The sequence below is a fragment of the Nycticebus coucang genome, chromosome 6, assembly GCF_027406575.1.
Source record: "Nycticebus coucang isolate mNycCou1 chromosome 6, mNycCou1.pri, whole genome shotgun sequence".
Classification (NCBI taxonomy): Eukaryota; Metazoa; Chordata; class Mammalia; order Primates; family Lorisidae; genus Nycticebus; species Nycticebus coucang.
In genome coordinates, this window is record NC_069785.1 from 17,165,004 (window position 1) to 17,190,183 (window position 25,180).

Below are 25,180 nucleotides of genomic sequence, written 5' to 3' on the forward strand. Positions count from 1 at the left end.
ATGTTAAACGTCTCTCCACCCCCCATTATTCATATTCTCTTTCTCTCTCTCTCCTGAATTATTCTTTCTTAGTCACTTATTGCCACTTAAGACATTACTGATTTATTTGTTTGCTTTCTGCTTCCTCACCTAGATGATAAGCCCCAGGAAAGCAGGGACTTTATTTGCCCACTGCATTTCCCAGTGTCTGACATAGCACCAGACTCAGTAGCCACCCAGTAATACTGAATAGGTGGACAAATCTCTTAAAGGCTAAAGAGTGTGCGGGTGGGAATGCAGATTGAATAGGTGGCTTCCAGGTCCCCCATTCCCAATTGAGATACCACCGATGTGCTACTAAATGTTTAGTATATTAAACTTTCACTTAACATCTTCATTTGAAGAAACGTTTTTGCAACTGAAATGTATTGGAAAGACATTAGTCTCTATAATTAGCAGCAATTCAAACGCACAATAATGCACAGGGACACAGGCTGGCACTGACCCCTGCAGGCGGCTGACTCCACAGGGACGCAGCCCAGGAGCAGGCAGCATGTTTAACAGGCATTGTCTTATTGAAGAGCATTTTTTTCTTACAGGATTGTAACATTAAATATTATTAATGCTATTGAACAGATGAGAAAACTGAGGCATCCACAATTTAAGGAACAAATAAATTGCAAACCAAGGATCCCAACCTAGGTCATCTGACTCTAAACCCCAGGGTTTTCTCCACCATTTCCCATTGTCTGCTGACTCCCTTGTTGGTTATGTCACCTAACTCCTTAAAGCGAAAAATCATGTCACATACAAAATCTTTCAATTCTCAGTGCCTACTAAGTGGTAATGACTGTAGGTACGCAATAAATATTTGCTGGGAGAGTGAACAATTCCGAGCTACAGCAGTCTCTACAGAAGGTGTAGACCCATAGAAACCACAGAGCAGAGACCAGCAGAATCCAGGAGTAGGGTGTGAAGGGGAGAGCAAAGAAAGAGCTGCCCAGGACAGGGACTTCACAGTTTTCATCCTCTTTTGTAGCTACATGTGGTGATGTGGCTACATTCTGGCTAATCGGCTAATTAAATACAAGCAGCAGTGGTGGGCAACCTCAGGCACGTGTACATGCTTTTCTTGTTTAACACCTTCCTGCTGGCTGGAATTCAGATGTGAAAACTGGTATGGCTATATTGGACCTTGGGATGAACTTGAGAATGAGGATCAGTCAGTGGAGCAAGCAGATGGCAGGATTCTGGATCTCTGGCCCTGTTAAACAACATATCAGTACTACGTTACCTTTATACATGACTTTTTTTTTTTTTACAAGAGAGAAATAAACTGCCATCTTGTCTAAGCCAGTATTACTTTGGATTTTCCAATTATCAGGACCCATTAGCTACTCTGAACTAGTTCTATTAGGACGGCCACTTCCACCCTGTTTCCTCGTAACTTGATATTTAGTTAAAGTGATTTGGCTTTGTACTAGTGACAGCCAATATGAATTATGCATTCCATTTAGCATCTTCAAAGATTCCATTGTAAATGGATATTTAATAAGCCTTTTCACTTAACCCTAAAGAGTAACAGAATAGTTATGCATAAAAATCCATAATTCCACAAACTGTTTAATAATCACTTTCCAGACAAATAACTGATTGTCAAAGACTATACAAGGAGGCAGGTCTCCACGGCGTTATGGAGTCAGAACAATGGCAAGGGACTCAGCTGTCTCATCTTTCATTTTTTCACGACCCTATTTCCAATGATTAAGAGATGAAGAGCTTGAGACTAGTGACGTTCTTGAGGGGAAATCTGGCTGAAATGATGAGGTCTGGCTTTATTATAATCTGCTCCTGTGTGCCTAATAAATTTGCAGTAAGCCCAAAAAATGACAGGAATTTTATTTATTCTATTATGTGTGGGGTCTAAAGAGAAGATAGACTACCTCTTTAAAAGGAGGGAAGGGGTGGAGGGAACTTTACCAAGACTGAATAAATCTGAAGACCAGAATGCTGATTCACAGTTGACCATGTGGTCATGGCCATCCTGTAGCTCTACTCTAATAATAGCCAAAGCACTGGCTCTTCCTCCTGACCTCTGGGGATTCCTGGTAAGGCCACTGAAACATTCCATTCTCTTGAGTTGAGAATTCTCAGCGAGACCCTGAAACTCACCACAGATAATAAGATTTCGAGTATAATCATGCACTACTTAAGGGCATTTCAATCAATGACAGACTATGTATGATGGCAGTCCCATAAAATTACAACACTATGTTTTTACTGTACCTTTTCTATATTTAAATACATGAACACTTAACATTGTGCTACAACTGCGTCCACTATTCAGTACAGTCACATGCTATATAGGTCAGTAGTCTAGAAAAAATAGGCCATACCATCTAGCTTTGCATAAGTACATTCTGTGATGTTCACACAACGATGAAATGACCTAATAATTCATTTCTCCTTTTTGTTGTTGTTGTTGTTGTTGAGACAGAGTCTCAGTCACCCTGGGGTTGAGTGCTGTGGCATCGTAGCTCACAGCAACCTTAAACTCTTGGGCTCAAGTGATTCTCTTGCCTCAGCCTCCCAAGTAGCTGGGACTACAGGTGCCTGCCCCAATGCCTAGCTACTTTTTTTAGAGATGGGGTCTCGGTCTTGCTCAGGCTGGACTCCAACTCCTGAGTTCAGGCAATCCACCCACCTCAGCCTCCCAGAGTGCTAGGATTACAAGCGTGAGCCACTGTGCCCAGCCCTAACAATTCATTTCTTAGAAAACATCTCTGTTGTTCAGTGACCTACAGACTATATGTCAAAGTTGTTCTTCTTCCAAAAACAAAAAAATAGAGACTATAACCTATACCTGTCAGGCTAAGAAGAGAAAGTACAGGTATTCAGTTTGAAAATAGCTCAAATATTTCAAAAATAATAAAGCTAGTAAAATAAAGTGGAATAAAGTTATTCTGCTTTTATGTAACTTGAGATATGGCAGGTAAAGGAGATACTATCTTCTATTCATATGTACAGCAACTTCAGTTGGCAGAATCAGTGATTTCTGACTGAATGTAACTGGTCAATGATCATACAGAGTGGACATAAAGTTCACATGCAATTTAAATAGTAAACTAATAATATCTACCCTTTATAACTACTAATGTCTCCACTGCATCCTTTCACTTGGATGACACAATGTGCAATCTGAGGTGCCCAGTCCAAGTCCCTTCCCAGTCCAACATCTCACCAACATCACAGGACTCTAAGAGCAAATCCGTGGCTGTCATGACCTTCCCCAGGCCCAGGCGTGCTGAGTTCAGAAGCAAGAGGCTATGGGGCCATCCTGGCACGAGAGCGTGCAATAGTCCTCCCGCTAAGGCAGAGATATAAGAAGTTGCAGTAAGTAAAAATCCTAGATGCCTGGGCTCTCAGTGTTAAGAAAGTGAAGGAAAAGAAGGAAGGGAAAATGGAATAAAAGAGAGAAAGGAAAGTGCCTTCAGCGTGGTCTAAAGCAAATAAATACAATTCTGCACTGGCCGTTAGAAGGATGAAATAGGCGCAGTCCCAGCAACGCTGATTAGCTGTATAGCCCTGAGGAAGTCTCCACCTTTCCTTCAGTCTCAGTTTTATTATCTATAAGATAAAATTAATCAGGTTACCTTACAAAGGTAGACACAGTTTTAGTGAAAAACGTGAGTAAGGAAACACTATGGGGAAATTTATCTCTAGGATTCTGAAAGTTCTCTTCTATATAATGAGAACATGGCGTAAACATGTCAAAGTAAATTTGGTAAGTAAGGATATGTTACTCTTAGCTTCAATACAATACACTAAGAATTTAACCTTTTCCTTCCAATCTCATAAAGTCATAAAGATTTATATATATGGCTAATTTTGTCGAGCCATCCCTCCCCAGCATGGCAAGACCAAGACTCAGCAACACTTCACAGTGGACTGAGAAAACCAGGCACTTATGAAAGAATATTCACCCTAAAATGGAACATACATCCAAAACAACCAGAAAATGTGCTGTGTATTCCATTAGACTGTTTTCCTTTGGAATAAGAGATGCTTAAACATGATTATGCTTGGCCAGTTCTCAAGATTTTGATTTTACTGTCAAAACTGTTTATTTACCCAACCTTAAAACCCACATGTTTACCTATCCTGCTTTAAAACAAACACTTGTAAAGAATACAGCAGCCTAGCTTCAGGCTGTTTATAGCTACAGAGTGGCTGACTTCAACTGCAATCAAATACTATACTTTTCAGTAATAAAAAATTCCCATGCATAACACGTGGGTATGTAGCTTAACTGGGGCATTGATAATAGTTGGTTCAATTTGCTGTCAAGGTAGCAATATTGTTCTAAGCATTGATGTCAACTTTATTTGTTAAACAACTGTTTTAAACTGTAGAAGCTCTTTCCTCTAGTCTTACACAAAATAAATGAAAATCAAGTCAAGAAAATTACCCTTAAAGCAGACTGATACTCTATAATGTCAAGGTGGCAATGAGGGCGGGATTCTAACCACACAGCTTACCAGCTAGTGGTCCACCTCACCTCCTACTAAAGCAGTGGTGGGGAACCTGTGGCCTTAAGGCCAGATGTGGCCCACCACGTCCTAAAGTGCAGCCTTTTGACTGAATCCAAATTTTACAGACCAAATCCTTTTATTTTTATTAACACATTTTGGTTATCTTTTATTTTATTTTTAAGATCCATGTGTTTAAAATACCAAAGAATAATCGTCCCAGATTGTTGGCACAATTAGAACATTAGTAAGCCGTAAGGGCTAAATTGACGGCTGCTCTGCTCATGATTTAGTTCTAACTTCCCCCGCCTGCCTGGCACCACTACTACATGAGGCTATTTGGCAAGAGTTTATGGGAGTCGAGTGCAACGGTCTCTTATCAGCTTTTGACAAAGGTGTACTGTTTTTCTATTTGAAGGGGAATTTATGAATGGTGCACAGTTCAATGGCATTTTTTAATTCTGTTTAATAGCCCATCGTGTCAAAAATTAGGAGAATATTAAAGGAAGAAAGCAGATTTCTTTTTAAATGAGTACTATAAATTGCAATACTATTTTATTTCTGCTAAAGATAAAATGATTTGCTTGCCTTGTGATACCACAATATCAAGATTAAGGAAATTCAATGCTCATCAGCATTTTAACACTAATAAGGATTATAAATATTTTAAATTACATGGAGACATGCAAAAGATTGTATTGAAATTAAAAGATGAAAAGCAAAAGCAAAGATAATTCTTTTAAGCAGCAGTTAGACCTGGAAATAATGCTATTGAAGCAATTTATAAAGCAGCTTAAATGCTCGGGGAAAAAAGGGGTAGCCATTTAGTGATGTACAAATTGCGAAAGAATGCATTTCCAGAGTTGTAGGGTGCTCGGACTTTGATAATATTTCAAAGTCCAAACAACCACCTCTTTCAAGGAGAACCATTACTGTTCGGCAGCCTGAATTAGCTTTCCACTTACAGAACAACTCTGTGCCATATTTCAAAATGAAAATACATATTATTCTATTGCTTTGGGTGAATCTACTGATACTACTGCCTTGGTACAGGTTTTATACTTCATTTTGGGTCATAAAGGAAGATTTTCTTTGATACAAAGAGTTACTCACTTTGGACAGAATGCAGGGAATAGATACCTTAATCAATTTCCAATATAAATGTCATGAAGCTGGACTGAATTTGGTAAATTTAGTGAGTGTATGTACAGACAGTGCACCTTCCAGGACAGGAAAATATGAAGGGTTTATTGCACAGATTAAAAAAATATTAACAGAGCTGGATACTCTCATTTCTTTTCCTCTTTCTTGCATCACCAAAATCTCACTGCTAAGGCTACTATTTTAGGAGGCACTTATTGCACTTAATAAGTTAATATAATTATCATTAACTATATCCATGCAAATGCAACTAATCATCAGTTTCACAACATGCTAAAGTTAAAAGAGGACGTATTCAGTCAGATTTGCTGTATCATTCTAAAGTGCACTGGCTATCTCAGGGACAGGTGTGAGCCAAAATTTTATCTCTATAAGAACAGATAAATTTTATGAAGAACAAAATCGGCAATATGAGTTATTGAAAGATTTCTATTGGAATGCAGCATTTCTATGTGATATCATGTCACAACAAATGACTTGAATATTTCCTTGCAAGGTAAAATGAAGTCTACATATGATGTGTGGCAAAAAAAAAATCCAAGCATTTCGAACAAAGCTATCTTTTTTCAAAATACTTCTTCAAAAAGAAATTTTAGATGAACATTTTCCCCAGTAGCAAAGGTCACTGATGAGCAGGATGACATTTGTGAATCATCTGAAGAATACGCAGCCGTTACAGGCCTATTGGAGAATCAACGAAAGGTTCACTGACTTCAAGAATCACGACATCACACTCCAATTAGCATTTCAGCCTCATCCAGTTAATATAACCAAAGGCCCGAAAGAACTACAGATGGAATTGAACTCTCAGTAGATGACATTTTAAAGTCACTGTCTGATGTGAAGAAAGATCCAGTTGAAATACAGGAGAAAGCCCATGCCTTTGGCAACAAGCCTGAGAAATGCTTTCTTGCTTTTCAGCCACGTATTGGTACAAATCTACACTCTCCTGCCTAACCCAAATCAAGATACCCTTGAGGTCACAAATGGCTGATACCCATCCAGAGGATCAATGGCAACCACAGACCTCCATGCTGCACCAAATATTCAAATGCTTTCCAGAAAAAGGCAGACACAAAAAAAGTCATCGAAAGGTTAGTTAACTTTCAAACAAATTGTTTTTCTTTTTTTTTTAATTATTAAGTACATAATAGTCAGACTTTTACAACATAATGTACATTTTTATCTAATTCAAGTTTCTTGAATGTGGTCTTAATTGATTACAGCTAAATTAATGCAGCCTTCCTGTATGAAAATATTCCCCACCCCTGTTCTAAAGACTTCAGCCAGTTCTTAAAAGGTAAAAGCATTAATAAGGCCTATGTTCCCAAATCAAAGTTGAAATTGAGTTACGTATTAAAGCAATAACCATGAGGTGTAAGGAGAAGATGCTTTTACTCTAAATATCCAAGTATTTGTACCTGAAATAACTAGAAAAAGCAACTATTTTAAAAAACATTTTAAAATTCCTCACTTATCTCACATGTGCAAATCTTGCTTAAACCCTGGTAGGTGTAAAAATGGATCACTTTCAAGATTAAATGCACCTGGCCTTTGTCAGGAATTTAATTATATACATAAGGAAAAGGAAAAATTCATCGCTGAGTCACATCTGTACTAAGAAACAGAAACAAATACATCTGAATTCGACAGTAAATTAACATCTCATTTTTCAAGTAATTCTTTATTCTAATCTTGAAAAAGAATTCTCATGGAAAACGAACTGTACTCGTATCCAACAAAGAATAAGTTTATTCTGAAGGAACAACTTCTAGTTTGGTTCAAAATTACTGTGTAATCAAACTAGTTAAAGGAATAGGACATTTCCTTCAAGAATTAATATAACTTATTTTCCATTTTTTAAAAAGTGCATAGAAATTAAATACATAAGCATTTTGTATTTACTGAAAGCATCTAAATGTTATCTGAGATATTTTAAATTTTCACAGGAAAAAAAACCCTGTAAATTGATTTGGCAATAAAAGGAAACTTCTTAATCATTACGCCACTTGTACTACCATAAGCTGTTACAAGGACAATACAGCACTTCACAAAGGGCTCAAGAAAAGTGTAATGCATCTGTCTGTCATTTGGAATAGAAAAGATTTGCCCAAACAAGTCCCTCCCAATTGTACTGGTGTCAAACATTACCAATTGCTTTCTTCTGCTGAAATCCTGGTAGGTTATCTGATTTATACCCTCCATGAGCATAAAATTTGTTCCTAAGATAGGGAAAGATGAGATTTGAAAAGCGAAGGAACAAGAAAATGTTTAAATATGTTGGAAGAATATGCAGCTCTTTAAAAGGACACAATATAAGTTATACATATTGATGTATGTTCATTGACATGCATTGACGTGCATCAAAAAATCAGTTGCAGAATAATATGTATGGTATGTTCTTATTTCCATAAAGAAAACCACCCTATACATCTATGTGTGTATACACATTCGTATTAAGAATTGAGATAAGGGTAGAAGCAGAAACAACAGTAAGTATGGGTTAGAGAGTTGAGAAGGGCTCATAACTTGCCAAAAGCAGCACACACTTTAATAAAGAATCAGCTAACATCTTTATTTTGAGACAGTTATAGATTTATACTCAGTTGTAAGGAATAATACAGAGAGATCTCATGTACCCGCTACCCAGCTTTCCCCATGGTAACATTATGGAAAACTATAACACGATGTCACCACCAGGATACTGACACCGAGTGGGGAGGACAGAAAACACTTGATCACCACAAGGGCTCCTCAGGTTGCCCATTTAAGGCCACACACACTTTCCTCCCACCCACCCCACCCCCACAAGCCTATTCCTTATCTCCCGACAGCCACAAATCTGTTCTCTATTCCTAGTCATTTCAAGAATATTATATAATGGAATTATACAATATCTAACTTTTGGAGATTGGCATGCTTTTTTTTTTTTTTTTGCCTCAGCATAATTCTCTGGAGATACAGCCAAGTTGTGGCCGGTGTCAATATTTCATTTCTTATTGCTGAGTAATATATCCATTTACCCCATGAAGGACATTTGGGTTGTTTCTAGTTTCTGATCATTACCAGTAAATCTTAAATGAAGATTTACCTCAAGAGTTTCGTGTGAACATATATTTTCCTTTCTGTGTGATAAATACCCAGGAGAGGAATTGCTGGATCACATGCTGGTAGCGTGCTTACTTTTTTAATTAGCTGCCAAACTGTTTTCCAGAGTGGCTGTGTCATTTTACATTCCCACCAATAATGTATGCGTGGTCCAGTATTTCCGCATCCTTGCTAGCACTTGGTGTGGTGGCTATTTTTCTATTTTAGGCATTTTCTACAGCTATACAGTGATATCTCATTATGGTTTTAATTTGCACTTTCTTAACGGTGAATGATGCTGCAACATTTTTCATCTGTTTATTTGCCATCTGCTTATCCTCACATTCAGTAAAATGTTCTTGTCTTTTGCCCATTTTCTAATTGGATTTCTTATTGCTGAGTTCTAAGAGTTCCTTGTAAATTCTAGATACCACTGCTTTGCAGATATATGATTTGCAAATATTTCCTCCCAACCTGCAGCTTGTCTTCTCATCCTTTTAACAGTGTCTTTTGTAGAACAAAAAATTTTAATTTGGATAATGGTCAATGCTTCCTTCATGGAGCATGCTTTTAAGTTTCAAATGTAAGCACTCTTTGTTTTCCTAACTCTAGATCCAAAAAAAAATTTTCTCTTCTGATTTCTTTTCCTGAAAGTTTTATAGTTTTATATTTACATCCCCAATGCATTTGAGTTTATTTTTATTTAAGGTGTGACACTCAGATCAAGGTTCATTTTTTGCCTATAGATGTTCACGGGCTCCACTACCATTTTTTTGAAATGAAATTGAATTGCTTTCTCACCTTTGTCAAATCACTTGGACGTATTTGGGCAGATCTGCTTCTGTGTTCTCTGTTCCGCTCTACTATCTCCACTCTCTCTCCCTCCATCTATATCATATGGTCTTAATTACTGTGCCTATGTAATAAACCTTGAAATAAGGTACATTGATGCCTACCACTTTTCTCTACTTTTTCAAAATATTTTAGCTATCCTACTTCCTTTGCCTTTCCATTAAAATTTTAGAATCTGTTTGTCAATAATGGCAATAAAAGGGCCGGGCAAGGTGGTTCATGCCTGTAATCCTAGCACTCTGGGAGGCCTAGTCGGGTGAACTGCTTGAGCTCAGGAGTTCAAGACCAGCCTGAGCCAGAGCAAGACTCCACCTCTAAAAATAGCTGGGCATTGTGGGGGGGCACCTATAGTTCCAGCTAGTTGGGAGGCTGAGGCAAGAGGATCACATGAGCCCAGGAGTTTGAGGTTGTTGTGAGCTATTGCCATGGCACTCTACTGAGGGTGACAAAGTGAGACTCTGTCTCAAAAAGAAAAAAATAAATAAATAAGTAAATAAATAACTATAATAAAAGTTGTGAGCAAACAATCCAAGATGGCAGCCAAGTAACAGCTTCCCTGCAAAAGGGCACAGTGAGTCTGGGGAGATAAGACTCCAGGCATCTCTGGCTGGTGGGATCTGCCTATAATCATCGCTTTGAGGATACAGGGAGTCAGCAAGGGACTTCTGGACCCCAAGAGGAGGACAAACAGTGAAAAACTGGCAAGTGGTTACATGTGTTCGATCAACCTAATCCCGCCGACAGCCGTAAGTACAAGCAGCAGTGAGACTGCAAACCAGAAAGGCCTTACCTGTGAACTGTTTGGTGTTTTTAGACTTGGCACTCAGTTGAACTGCCTTGGGGAGAGCTTGAGTAGGAGTGTGGAGAACTTTGGGCATTGTCTAGGGCCCCAGACTGAGCCGTTGAGCTGGATGGAGCTAATAGTGTTTGGCTGTGGGCCACAGGGAGCCATTGTGAGAGAATTGCCCCGGCAAGCTCCACCCTCAGGGTCACAGAGCAAAGATCGGGTGGGTGCTAATAACCTAGTGACTGACCAGCGTAAAGGCGGGGACTGAGCTGCCTTACAGCCTTAACCCTCAGGGGCAGAGTGAGACCAGTTTTGGCACACCCGAGCCTCGGACTGTTGCCCTGGGTAGAGTGCCTTGGCATCACAGCTCATAGCAACCTCAAACTCCTGGGCTTGGCGCTGCCAAGTCCTCCTTAAGAGCTACACTGCAACCCCCGATCCGCAACCTGCGCCTGCCGGGCCTCCACATGCCCTGACCAGGAACTGCGGGAGCCGCGCAACCCTGCATCCTACCTCCTGTACCCTCCCTGCCTCCACACCAGCCCACTCATCTGGCCAGGGACTCTGGTAGCCGCATGCCCTCCGGAGCCCTCCCTGCCTCTACGCAGAGCCCTTCTCCTGGCCAGAGACTGCTGGAGCCTTGGCCTCTCTTGCCAAAGTCACTGGGCACCAGGCACTCCCAGAACTGTGTGCACCACCTCCCTCCCTGTTGCTGGATCCATGTGTGTCACACTCCGGAGCTGCTTCCACAACCAGAACTCCCTGGCTGGGGCAGCCCCAGAGGAATGACACAGGGTCACTCCCTACAAAGATCCAGCAACAATAGAGTGATCCCGCTGGGGTCCAATCTTGGAGAGACACCTCCCCAACTCTGAGGATGTCCAGAGGCAACGGTGAAAAACAATCATGAGGCGAAATTAACAGAAAAACTCTGTCAATATGAATAATCAGAGTAGATCAACTCCCCCAAGGATCAATGGGGCAGACACAGCACAAGATCCCATGCACAAATAAATAGCTGAGATGTCAGAAATCAAATTCAGAATCTGGATAACAAATAAGATCAGATTAGAATTCCAAGCAGTAACCCAAAAGATATCTCAAGAATTCAATGAATTCAAAGACCAAATGACTAAAGATTTTGACACATTGAGACAAGAAGTTACAGCCCTCAAAGATCTGAGAAACACAGTAGAATCCCTCAGTAACAGAATGGAGCAAGCAGAAGAAAGGATTTCTGACATTGAAGACAAAGCTTTCGAATGCTCCCAAACTCTCAAAGAGGAAGAGAAATGGAGGGCAAAAACAGATCACTCACTCAGAGGGCTCTGGGATAATTTGAAGAAAACTAATATTCATCTTATAGGGTTCCCCGAAAGTGATGAAGTGGCTTCACAAGGCATAGAGTCTCTTCTCCATGAGAGCATGAAGGAGAACTTTCCAGACATGCCAAGAGATTCTGAAATTCAGATAGCAGACAGTTTCAGAACTCCAGCACCACTCAACCCAAATAAGACATACCCCAGACACATCATAATCAATTTCACTAAAGTTAATATGAAGGAGAAAATTCTGAAAGCAGCCAGATGAAGGAAAACCATCACCTACAAGGGCAAGAATATTAGAATAACTGCAGATATCTCTGCTGAAACCTTTCAAGCTAGAAGAGGATGGTCATCAACTTTTAATCTCCTAAAACAAAATAACTTTCGACCCAGGATCCTGTACCCAGATAAACTGAGTCTCCTTTATGATGGAGAAATTAAATACTTCAATGACATTCACATGTTGAAGAAATTTGCCATAACTAAACCAGCTTTCCAGGATATTCTCAGACCTATCCTCCGTAAAGACTAGCATAATCCTCCACCACAAAAGTAAACCCGCCCAGAAAATTTTGATCAAATTCCAACTTTCACAGTTGCAAAAGGATTAAAAATGTCCACTGGACTCTCGAAAGGCTTATCAATATTTTCAACTAATGTGAATGGTGTAAATTGTCCTCTAAAGAGGCACAGGTTGGCTGACTGGATACAAAAACTCAAGCCAGATATCTGCTGCATACAAGAATCGCATCTTACATTAAAAGACAAATATAGGGGATCTACTATAGGCAGTGCAGGAGGATAGGGCGTGGCTGGGGACACAGTGGCCGCCATGGGGCTCCATCAGTGAAGGCATGACTTCCCAGCAAGGCAGGGAAAATAGGGTGCAAGCCCAGAAACTATTTACCCACCACCACTTGTTGAAAAACTGATTCGAAGGCATCTTCAGTTTGAACAAACAGAAAGTGCCAGGATTTGATGCATCTCTGGTTTTGCACTGGAGACCTTTCACTACTAAATATCAAGACAAAAAAACTAGAAACTAATCCGAATCTTACTCAAAGTCAGAATGGAACAATTTGTGGTAACAGCACCACCTGCTAGAAACCGTTCTAAGCCTGCATTGTATGTGACTCCCCTGGATCAAGTCTCTGAGTTTGGAGGTGAGCTTCATGAATATGGAGGAAAACTTTTCTGCACTTCTTGCAATGTGGTTCTGAATCGTGTTCGCAAGTCTGCCATTAGTGACCATCTCAAGTCAAAGATTCATACCAAGAGGAAGGCAGAATTTGAAGAGCAGAATGTGAGAAAGAAGCAGAGGCCCCTAACTGCATCTCTTCAGGGCAACAGTACTGCACAAACAGAGAAAGTCAGTGTTATCCAGGACTTTGTGAAAATGTGTCTGGAGGCCAATATCCCACTTGAGAAGGCTGATCACCCAGCAGTCCGTGCTTTCCTGTCTCGCCATGTGAAGAATGGAGGTTCCATACCTAAATCAGACCAGCTGCAGAGAGCCTATCTTCCTGATGGATATGAGAATGAAAATCAGCTCCTCAACTCACAAGATTGTTGACAAGGAGGTTACCACCATCGTGATCAAGATAAATAATGTGGAGTATTAAAGTTACGTGTTGATTGTGTGGTTCATTTTTATATTTATTTCATTTAAAACCATGTGATACAGAATAGTTTTGCAATGTGTATATAGTTGCAGGCAAAAAAAAAAAATCTTCACTGCAAAACTTATTGTTAATTTGTTATTCACAAATGGTATAAAACAAAACTTAGGTTTAGATTGTGCTAGGATGCTTGAAACTGATGGTTATCTTTTTGATGGTTTTTCTCCTGAAATGTTTGTGCATGGAACAACTGCCCTGCTTTTTTACCCTGTTGCCATGTATGATTATTCCTTGTGAGATTGCTTAATTTCTCGAAGAATAGCCTAAGAAATTGAAGCTGCTGCCAGGCAACACCAATCACAGTAACTTAGAGAAATTATTTCTGATCAGAAGATTCTCTTCAAAAAGGAAAGGGCAGTAGGAAACTGTTCGTATATCTTCAAATTCAGATTCCTAGCAGAAATGACTATTTATTTCAAACTATGTTTTACTTGTATATTATGTAGTTAACCTTAACTATACTTCAATTTTTCACTTTGTCCCCCTTTCTAAAGGCTTATTGTATTTAAAGCAGTTTCGAGTGACCAAAAGACTAAAATCTTCCATTTAATGTCAGTGCCAAGAGCCATAGAGAATTTTGCAGTGACAAGATTTCAGTCTCTTACTAGGAACTCAGATTTTTGAACCATAGTGTTGAATTTAAGTATCATCTTGAGTTTGAAAACTTCTCTTATGTCTTACTGTTAAAAGACTTGAAAATTGGCATTTCTTTTTAAACAAGTAGAAAATTTATGGTTGAGTTTTCTCTTTTCATAGAGAATTAGTAATGACTTTATGGCTGATGTCCAATAATAACTAAATTACTTTCTATACATTAATTTTTCCATATGATTTCCTTTTTTTTTTTTTTTTTTTTTTGTAGAGACAGAGTCTCACTGTACCGCCCTTGGTAGAGTACCGTGGCGTCACATGGCTCACAGCAACCTCTAACTCTCGGGCTTACGCGATTCTCTTGCCTCAGCCTCCCGAGCAGCTGGGACTACAGGCGCCCGCCACAACGCCCGGCTATTTTTTGGTTGCAGTTTGGCCGGGGCTGGTTTGAACCCGCCACCCTCGGCATATGGGGCCGGCGCCCTACTCACTGAGCCACAGGCACCACCCTCCATATGATTTTCTAAAAGTTTATTTAGGTATATAGAGTAGACTAGAAACCAGTTTACTTTCACTTTTATCTCCTTGCCTCTGGTAGTACAAGGTTTTTAAACATAGATGATAAACAATTGTCTGGAAATTCTGACAAGATTTTTGTAGTGAATATCTGGCAGTATCCTGCATAACTGGGTGAGGAAATAATTCTGTTAAAGGTCAGCAGAGTTCAGGAAACGATTTCTATCTGAACCTTGCTGTCCTTTAAGGGTATCAAAGTAGTTTAACCCAGCTCTCTATCAGAGCCCCAAATTATATTTTTCAAAAAACGTAACAGCTGAAAACTTGGACTAGAGCTTTAATTTAAAAAAAATCTTAAATTGTTTGAAATTCAAGTTTAAAATATTTATAAGAGATATTTATATTATAGAGCACTGACACGTGATGCCCTATGTGACTTAGACAGAGTTATCTTTGAATTTTACTACGAATTTTCATTTAAAAGAAAAAGCCAAAGTGAATGAGAAAAAGATTTTGTATTTTTCAGAAACAACTTTACCTGTCTTAACTTTGTTTAGACTTAAGCTCCTAATTCATGTTGTCAAACTGACCCTTTGATTTTTTTTTATTTTGATTGAAAAATAAGCCTGCCACCGAAAAAAAAATCACTTGTTAAAATTTGAACCATCACTTTTTCTCATGTTCAGTTATGTTAAAGTAGCACAATAAATGCCTAGAGTAGTGCTCTTGTTGATGACATACATATATGAGGAGACCAGCAGCAAAACATAACCAAAATGTTTTGCTTTTACTTCCTCTAGAAAATAATTTGCAGGCAACCATGTTGAATTTGAATTATCTAAGATGGTAGAAAGTCTAAGAAGATAATTGAGTTTTACAGCTCTATTTTCAGAAAACAGTAATTTAGATATACAATCATTCTGTTTTTGAAATTCCATGTGATTCAGACTGCTCCCTATTTGGATATTAATTTGCACTGGTAGCAAAATGTAGTGGCAGAATAGCTTTGAATAGTCCTAAGCAGTAAACTGGATGATGTTGCATTAAAAAAACAGCAGTAATTCATTTTTATTTTTCTAGGAGTTATTACTGATTTGGTAATCATGTAGGTCGCATGTATCTTGATGTATTTTTTTCAGGCTCTCAATTATCCCCCCATTCACTATATCTAGGGGCACAGTCCATTCTGTTAGGATTATATCATGTCCTTAGAAGCATTTTCCATTCTGTTGTGGGTATTTAATATTAATGTTTCTTTACTGATTATGAAACTTTCATTCCTTTAAACTGGTTAACTTTGTTAAATAAGACAGAATGATTGTTTTAGTTTGCTGAAACTGGTTGGTACAAATCCCTGAAATCATAATTGACATATGTTAGATAGCAAATGAGAATGTCTAAGAGGCATATGCTGCTTTGGAAGTGTTTTGAACATGTGTACAGAAGTTTTTAATCAACTAGTGTTAGTGTGATGCTATATTATTGGAAAAAAAGCAACTTCTTTCTGTTTTATAAGTTGTATCTATAAACATAAGGTTTATAATGTTCCATTTATAAACTGCCTTCTTCAACACATACTTAACCTGTTAATAGTATTTTCTCAGTATGGTTGTATGTCTTCCAGAATTTCACAATATGCTTACAGTAAATAGTTCGTAGCTTGTTGAAATGTTGAATTCTTCGTTGGTTTTCTTTTTGAATATGGGGCATATAGCCAAACCTGAAGGATATTGTAATCATTTTTTACAGGGTGAAAATTTAGAAAGATTGTGTATGAGAGCCTGTATAGTTGTTTTATCCAATATCACCTTTAAGACTTTTTTCAAAAAGAAAAGCTACTTCCAGTTAATATATTTGGCCCTGGCCCTTAGGGACCAGAAAACTTCAGAGAAAATTTTCTGCATCTTAAAATTTTAACCACTTAAGTATCAGTTTGTGATTGTTCTGAAAGTATTAATTGCTTGAAAACTATAAGTACAGTTGACAAGATCTCCAGGCTGAAAGTTCCTTGTTAAAACTTACCTAAAAGAATTTGCGCATAAATGTTAATAGAAGCATATGTAAGCAAAATAAAATTTAAGGTGGCCCAAACAATAGCCACAAACAATTCATTATTTGGTGCTTAGTGTTCGTAAGGGCTTTTCATGGTTTGACTTGCACCAATTGCCATTAAATGAAGACAGATCACCTTAAAACATGTTAATTTGATTTATGTCATAGAAGATTCATTCTATAATGTCACTGGAAATCTTAGCCTAAGATAAACAGCTTCTGGTCAGCACTGACTAAAATGTGAATAGTGAAGTGGCTATCTTCAACCTTGGTTTATCTCAATCCATACTATCATAGATTTCTGAGGTAAATAAAATTCTTATCTAGTGGTCTTCTACTTGTATCTGAATACTGTATTAATTAAAATTTTACTATGTTCATTCTTGTATCCCCATGCTTTTTTTTTTTTTTTTGCTCACGCATGTATCCTTAGTATAAATGTGTAGCTTTTAAAGTTCTGTCTCTGTGACTTTCAGAAAAAAATTTCAAAAAAACAAACAAACAAAAAAAAAGACAAATATAGACTCAAGGTGAAGGATGGTCATCTATACTCCAGGCAAATGGAAAGCAGAAAAAAGCAGACACTGCAATCCTATTCACAGACGCAATAGGCTTTAAACCAACTGAAATAAGGAAGGATAAGGATGAACACTTCACATTTGTTAAAGGTAATACTCAATATGATGAGATTTCAATTATTAATATTTATGTACCCAACCAGAATGCACCTCAATTTATAAAAGAAACTCTAACAGACATGAGCAACTTGATTTCCTCCAGCTCCATAATCGTCGGAGATTTCAACACCCCTTTAGCAGTGCCGGATAGATCCTCCAAAAAGAAGCTAAGCAAATAAATTTTAGATTTAAACTTAACCATTCAACATCTGGGCTTAACAGACATCTACAGAACATTTCATCCCAACAAAACTGAATACACATTCTTCTCATCAGCCCATGGAACATACTCCAAAATTGACCACATCCTAGGCCACAAATCTAACCTCAGCAAATTTAAAAAAATAGAAATTATTCCTTGCATCTTCTCAGACTATCATGAAACAAAAGTTGAACAAATAACAACAGGAACCTGCATACCCATACAAAAACATGGAAGCTAAACAACCTTATGCTGAAGGATAGATGGGTTATAGATGAGATTAAGAAGGAAATCACCAAATTTTTGGAATAAAAAAACAATCAAGACACAAATTACCAGAACCTCTGGGATACTCCAAAGGCAGTTCTAAGAGGGAAATTTATAGCACTGCAAGCCTTCCTCAAGAAAATGAAAAGAGAGGAAGTTAATAACTTAATGGGACATCTCAAGCAACTGGAGAAGGAAGAACACTCCAACCCCAAACCCAGCAGAAGAAAAGAAATAACCAAAATCAGAGCAGAATTAAATGAAATTGAAAACAAAAGAATTATACAACAGATCAATAAATCCAAAAGTTGGTTTTTTGAAAAGATGAATAAAATAGATAAACCTTTGGCCAACCTAACCAGGAAAAAAAGAGTAAAATCTCTAATTTCATCAATCAGAAATGGTAACGATGAAATAACAGACCCCTCAGAAATTAAAAAAATCCTTAATGAATACTACAAGAAACTCTACCCTCAGAAATATGAAAATCTGAAAGAAATTGACCAATACCTGGAAGTACACCACCTACCAAGACTTAGCCAGAATCAAGTGGAAATGTTGAACAGGCCTGTATCAAGTTCTGAAATAGCATCAACGATACAAAATCTCCCTAAAAAGAAAAGCCCAGGACCAGATGGCTTTACATCAGAATTCTACCAAACCTTTAAAGAAGAACTAGTACTTATATTACTAAACCTCTTCCAAAATATAGAAAAAGAAGGAATATTACCCAACATATTCTACGAAGCAAACATCACCTTGATCCCCAAACCAGGGAAAGACCCAATGAGAAAAGAAAATTATAGACCAATTTCACTAATGAATATTGATGCTAAAATACTCAATAAAATCCTAACAAACAGAATCCAACAACACTTCAAAAAAAATATACACCACGACCAAGTGGAATTTATCCCAGGGTCTCAAGGCTGGTTCAATATACGTAAATCTATAAATGTAATTCAGCATATAAACAAACTAAAAAATAAGGACCATATGATTCTCTCAATTGATGCGGAAAAAGCTTTTGATAATATCCAGCATCACTTCATGATCAGAACACTTAAGAAAATTGGTATAGAAGGGACATTTCTTAAGCTAATAAAGGCCATCTAGAGCAAACCCACAGCCAATATCATATTGCATGGAGTTAAATTGAAATCATTTCCATTTAGATCAGGAACCAGGCAAGGTTTACATTGTAATGGAAGTTTTAGCTATTGCAATTAGGGAAGAAAAGGCGATCAAGGGTATCCACACAGGGTCAGAAGAAATCAAATTTTCACTCTTCGCAGATGATATGAACGTATATCTGGAAAACACTAGGGATTCTACCAAAAAATGTTTAGAAGTGATCAAGGAATACAGCAATGTCTCAGGCTACAAAATCAACATTCATAAATCTGTAGCCTTTATATATACCAACAATAACCAAGCCGAAAAAACAGTCAAGGACTCTATCCCTTTCACAGTAGTGCCAAAGAAGATGAAATATTTGGGAGTATACCTAACAAAGGACACGAAAGATCTCTGCAAAGAGAACTACGAAACTTTAAGAAAAGAAATAGCTAAAGATGTTAACAAATGAAAAAACATACCATGCTCATGGTTGGGAAGAATCAACATTGTTAAAATGTCTATACTACCTAAAGCAATATATAATTTTAATTCAATTCCTATTAAAGTTCCTTCATCATATTTTAAAGATCTTGAAAAAATAATACTTCGTTTTATATGGAATCAGAAAAAACCTCGAATAGCCAAAACATTCCTCAGCAATAAAAACACAGCAGGAGGAATCACACTACCAGACCTGAGGCTGTACTATAAATTGATAGTGATCAAAACAGCATTGTATTTGCACAAAAACAGAGAAGTAGATGTCTGGAACAGAATAGAGAACCAACAGATGAATCCAGCTACTTACCATTATTTGATCTTTGACAAGCTAATTAAAAACATTCAGTGGGGAAAAGATTCCCTATTTAACAAATGGTGCTGCGTGAACAGGCTGGCAACCTGTCGAAGATTGAAATTGGACCCACACCTTTCATCATTAACTAAGATAGACTCTCACTGGATAAAAGATTCAAACTTAAGTCATGAAACTATAAAAATACTTGAAGAAAGTGCAGAGAAAACTCTTGAAGGAATTGGCCTGGGTGAATATTTCATGAGGAGGACTCCCCAGGCAATTGAAGCAGTATCAAAAATACACTACTGGGACTGATCAAACTAAAAAGCTTCTGCACAGCCAAGAACACAGTAAGTAAAGCAAGCAGACAGCCCTTAGAATGGGAGGAAAATATTTGCAGGTTTTACCTCCGATAAATGTCTAATAACCAGAATCCACAGAGAACTGAAATGTATTAGCAAGGAAAGAACACGTGATTCCCATCTCAGGGTGGGCAAGGGACTTGAAGAGAAACTTCTCTAAAGAAGACAGACGCACAATCTACAAACACATGAAAAAAAGCTCATCATCCTTAATCATCAGAGAAATGCAAATCAAAACTACTTTGTGATATCACCTAACCCCAGTAAGAGGAGCTCACATAACAAAATCCCAAAACCAGAAATGTTGGCATGGATGTGGAGAAAAGGGCACACTTCTACACTGCTGGTGGGAATGCACACTAATATGTTCCTTCTGGAAGGATGTTTGGAGAATACTTAGAGATCTAAAAATAGACCTACCATTCAATCCTATAATTCCTTCACTAGGTTTATACCCAGAAGACCAAAAATCACAATATAACAAAGACATCTGTACCAGAATGTTTATTGCAGCCCAATTCATAATTGCTAAGTCATGGAAGAAGCCCAAGTGCCCGTCGACCCACGAATGGACTAGCAAATTGTGGTACAGGTATACCATGGAACATTATGCAGCCTTAAAGAAAGATGGAGACTTTACCTCTTTCATGTTTACATGGATGGAGCCGGAACATATTCTTCTTAGCAAAGTATCTCAGGAATGGAAGAAAAAGTATCCAATGTGCTCAGCCCTACTATGAAGCTAAATTATACCTTTTGCATAAAGGCTATAGCCCAACTATAGCACAAGACTATGAGGAAAGGGCCAAGGAAGGGGAAGGGAGGGGGGAGGTTAGAGTGGAGGGAGGGTAATGGGTGGGGCCACACCTATGGTGCATCTTAGAATGGGTAAAGGTGAAACTTACTAAAGGCAGAATACAAATGTCTTCATACAATAACTAAGAAAATGCCATGAAGGCTACGTTGAACAGTTTGATGAGAATATTTCAGATTGTATATGAAACCAGCACATTGTACCCCTTGATTGCACTAATGTACACAGCTATTATTTAACAATAAAAAATAATAATAATAAAAAAGTTGCTGTGATCAAATGGCTTAAAACATATTTTTCTTAAAAATAGATCTCTTGGGCAGTGCCTATAGCTCAAGGAGTAGGACGCCGGCCCCATATACCGGAAGTGGTGTGTTCAATCCCAGCCCCGGCCAAAAACTGCAAAATAAAAATAGATCTCTTGTTACTTTCTTCAGTAATCTAGCCATTATTATAACATTAAGTGGGAACCTGGATAATTGATCTGATACTTTTCCTCTTTCCTACCATATACTTTTAGTGCTATAAATTTCCCCTTAGTATTACTTGAGCTGTAGCCCACAAATTTTGACATTGTATTTTTATTTTAATTCAGGTCAATATGTTTTTTCCCCCGAGACTTCCTCTTTAGCCCATGGATTATTCAGAATTGTATTGTTTAGTTACCAAGTGTTTGGAGATTTTCCTGTTATCATTTGGTTGTTTACTTATTTCTAGTTTGATTCCATCATGGTCTGTGAACACACTCTGTATGATTTCGATTCTTTTAAAATTATTGAGGCTCATTTTATGGCCCAAGATATGGTCCATCTTAGTATATGGTCCATGGGCAACTGACAAAGTGTGCTTTCCACTGTTGTTGGGTACAGTCTTCTAAAAATGTAGATTAGCTTCTGGTGGTCAATAGTGTTGTTGAGTTCTATATCACTGGGGATTTTCTGTCTAGTCTTTCTATCAATTGTTGAAAGAGGGCATTAAAGTCTTCAATTATGGTTTTGGATTTGTGTATCTCTTTCAGTTTTTACTTCCCATATTTTATAGCTCTGTTATTTGGTACATATATATTTAGGATTGCTTTGTCTTCTTAGTGAAGTGGCCCTTTTATAATATTGTAAAGTTCTTTGTATCACTGACAATTTTCTATTATCTGATATTAATAGAACCACTCCTGCTTCCTCCTGATTAATGTGTGCATTATATGTATTTCTTCATCTTTTACTTTCAACCTGCCCATATCATCATACTGGAAATAAGTTTCTTATGAACAATATATAGTTCTGTCATATTTTTACTCTACCTGCCAATCTGTCATTATATTTAGACCATTTACACGTGACACAGTTACTAACAGGTTAGGAGTTTAAGTCCACCATTTTATTTTTGGTTTTCTTTTTGTTCTCTCTTGGTTTTACTTTACTTCCCATGGGTTATTTAACATTTTTTAGAATCCTATTATTATTTATCTATAGTTTGTTTGGTTTTTTTTTTGAGACAGAGTCTCACTATGTCACCCTTGGTAGAGTGCGATGGAGTCACAGCTCACAGCAACCTCAAACTCTTGAGCTTAAGTGATTCTCTTGCCTCAGCCTCCCAAGTAGCTGGGATCACAGGCATCCACCACAACGCCCAGCTATTTTTTTGTTGTAGTTGTCATTGTTGTTTAGCAGGCCTGGGCCGGGTTCGAACCCACCAGTCCTGGTGTATGTGGCCAGAGCCCTAACCACTGAGCTATGGGTGCTAAGCTAGTTTTTTAATAGATAGTTTTTAATAGATTTTGTATAGTTTTTTTCAGTCATTGCTCTAGGTAATACAGTGAATATATTTAACTTAGCACAGTCTACTGGTATAGTAACTTTCCAATTAGAGCGCCACACAGAAAGTTCACCTCCTTTTATGTAAATTTATCCTCCCCATCTATAATTACCTTAAATATTGCCTCAACATACATTTAGAACCACATCAGTGTCATAATTCTAGTATCAACCATCAAATATAATATAGATAACTCAAGAGGAGAAGATAAGTCTATTGTATATGGCTATAGCTTTGTTATTATATTTTCGTCCTTTCTCCTGCTCCAAGAATCCTTTTTTCTAATAGTTCTTTTCTGTTTAGAGAACTTCATAGGCATCCTTTCAGGATAGAACAGCTAGTAACAAATTATCTTAGTTTTATCTCGTCTGAGAGTGTCTTCAGTTCACCTTCATGCCTAAAGGATCATTTCACAAGAAATAGAATTCTGGTGGACAGCCCTTGTCTTTCAGCACTTGAATAAGGGTGTGCAATGCAATGCCTTCTGACCATCATGTGAAAAATCTAAACTGTTTTAGAATATGCAAATAATATGCAACATGTTATTTCTTAAACTGTTTTCCCCTATATGCAACATGTTATTTCTCTCACTGCTTTTAAGGTATTTTTCTTCGACCTTAGTTTTCAGAAGTGATTACTGTGTGTTTTGCTGTGGATTTCTTTGGTTTGGCATTCATTCGGCTTCTTGAATATTTAGGTTTGTATCTCTTGCCAAATTCAGAAAGTTGTTGACCATTATTTCTCTGAGTACTTTTTATTTTTATTTTTTGCAGTTTTTGGCCGGGGCTGGATTTGAACCTGCCACCTTCGGCATATGGGGCTGGCGCCCTACTCTGAGCCACAGGTGCCACCCTTCTCTGAGTACTTTTTCAGTCCTGCCTTCTTTTTCCCCCTTCTCCCTGGACTATGATGACACCAAGGTTGTATCTTTTGTTATAGCCCTACTGATCCTTGAGCCTCCACCATTTTTTTTTTCTGAGTCTACCGTCTCTCTGTTGTTCACTGGTGAGTTATATTGTTCCACAGGTCTACTGACTCCTCTGTCTTCACCTTTTAGCTGTTGAGCCCATCCATTGAGTTTTTATTTTAGTTACTGCATTTTTCAGTTCTAAAGAATTCCTTTGGTTCTTCATGTTTTTTTTTCTTTCAAGTTTAGATGTTTGTGATTCTTATCATGATAAGTGATTTTTTTTTTTAATTGAAACCTGGACATGTTGGGTATTATGAGAGTCTGGAAATTAAGCATTCTCTTTTAGCTGCCTTTCTCTGACACCACTCTAATAGGGCAGTGAGGGGAGGGAATGCCCCCATTACTGACTGCCAGGTAGGAGAAGAAATCCAGGTTGCCCACTCATATTCTGTTGGCACTAGGGTTAGGGGCCTCCTTGTTAGTGCTGGGTAGGAAAAGGAATTCTGGCTGTCCACGAGGCTTCTGCCCGTGCCATCCTGGTTGGAAGGAATAGATAATGTCTCATTACTTTTCTTCATGAGGCCTCCAGTGACACCACAGAAAGAAGGGAAATGGTGCCAGTGCTGAAAGTCTGGACCCTCTGTTGACACCACATCGGTGGGGAGTAATTGGAGCACCTTGTGACAAACTAGTGAGATGGGAAACCTAGGCTCCCCATTTGCCACCCCCGTCCCTGGTGGCAGAAGGTGGGGCTATAGGTTTTTCTGCAGTGTTTGGCTGAAAGTGCTGTCTAAAAGTTTTCTGTTCTACTAGACTACCCCTTCCCTGATCCTTAGGCTAGAGATCAGACTTTTGTTAGGGCTTTTCCATCCATACCCATTGGCCTTCCTAGGTTACCAGCTTCTTTAGTTCTAAGTCTGAGAGATAGGAGGAGGGAAAAAGAAAACCCAGACAACTCATTACCATGTCATTCCTTGTGTCTCAAAGTCCCAAGCCACTCTGTCTTCTGCTATTCACCTTTCTAGTCTTTTTATGTTTTGATTTGAGATATAAATAAATAAATAAGGATTTTTACATAGTTGTACTTAGCAGAAGGAATAGAAAAAAGAATATCTATTTCATCTTCCCTAAAGCAAAAGTAAGCACTCAGTTTTATAATATAATATTTTTGTATGGACTATACTTCATTTGCTTATATGTGTAGACCTTATAACATGGAATTTGCTCTTACCTAAGTCACGTTAAGACATTTTCCTCTGGAGCTATTGACCAAAAACAACTAAATGTGACTGAAGCAAGGACAGCCTAGCTTCCTTTACCCTCAGTTAACATCTGGAAGGTGGTCTCTGAACTCCAGTATCATATAATTAGAATATATTTTGTAAGTGATACTATTGAACTTCTCAGTAAAACAACCATAGGACTTCATCACAGTTCTCTCTCTCCTGCCATGGTCTATGCCACTGCTTGGGTCAGTGATTCCCAACTGGATAAAAGGGGATTTTGCCCCTCTCCCTAGGGCCGCAGTTCTCAACCTGTGGACCCCCCTTGGGGGTCGAATGACCCTTTCGCAGGGGTCGCCTAAATACACCCTGCATATCAGATATTTATATTACGATTCATAACAGTAGCAAAATTACAGTTATGAAGTAGCAATAAAAAT

General features: G+C 38.1%; 2 protein-coding genes across 2 annotated transcripts in view; one reads left to right on the forward strand and one right to left on the reverse strand.

Moving 5' to 3' along the window:
* The window catches only part of TTC6 (tetratricopeptide repeat domain 6), a 173,603-nt gene that overhangs the window by 144,425 nt on the left and 3,998 nt on the right, over positions 1–25,180 (reverse strand). The window lies entirely within an intron of this gene.
* LOC128589052 (CGG triplet repeat-binding protein 1-like) lies at positions 12,573–13,293 on the forward strand. The gene has a single exon (XM_053595922.1). It carries the CDS (start codon positions 12,790–12,792, stop codon positions 13,291–13,293), a length of 504 nt encoding a protein of 167 aa, XP_053451897.1. The 5' UTR covers positions 12,573–12,789.

What these genes read in the sequence shown, in the direction of transcription:
- LOC128589052 (XM_053595922.1), top strand. Translation starts at nt 12,790, where the DNA reads ATGGAACAATTTGTGGTAACAGCACCACCTGCTAGAAACCGTTCTAAG.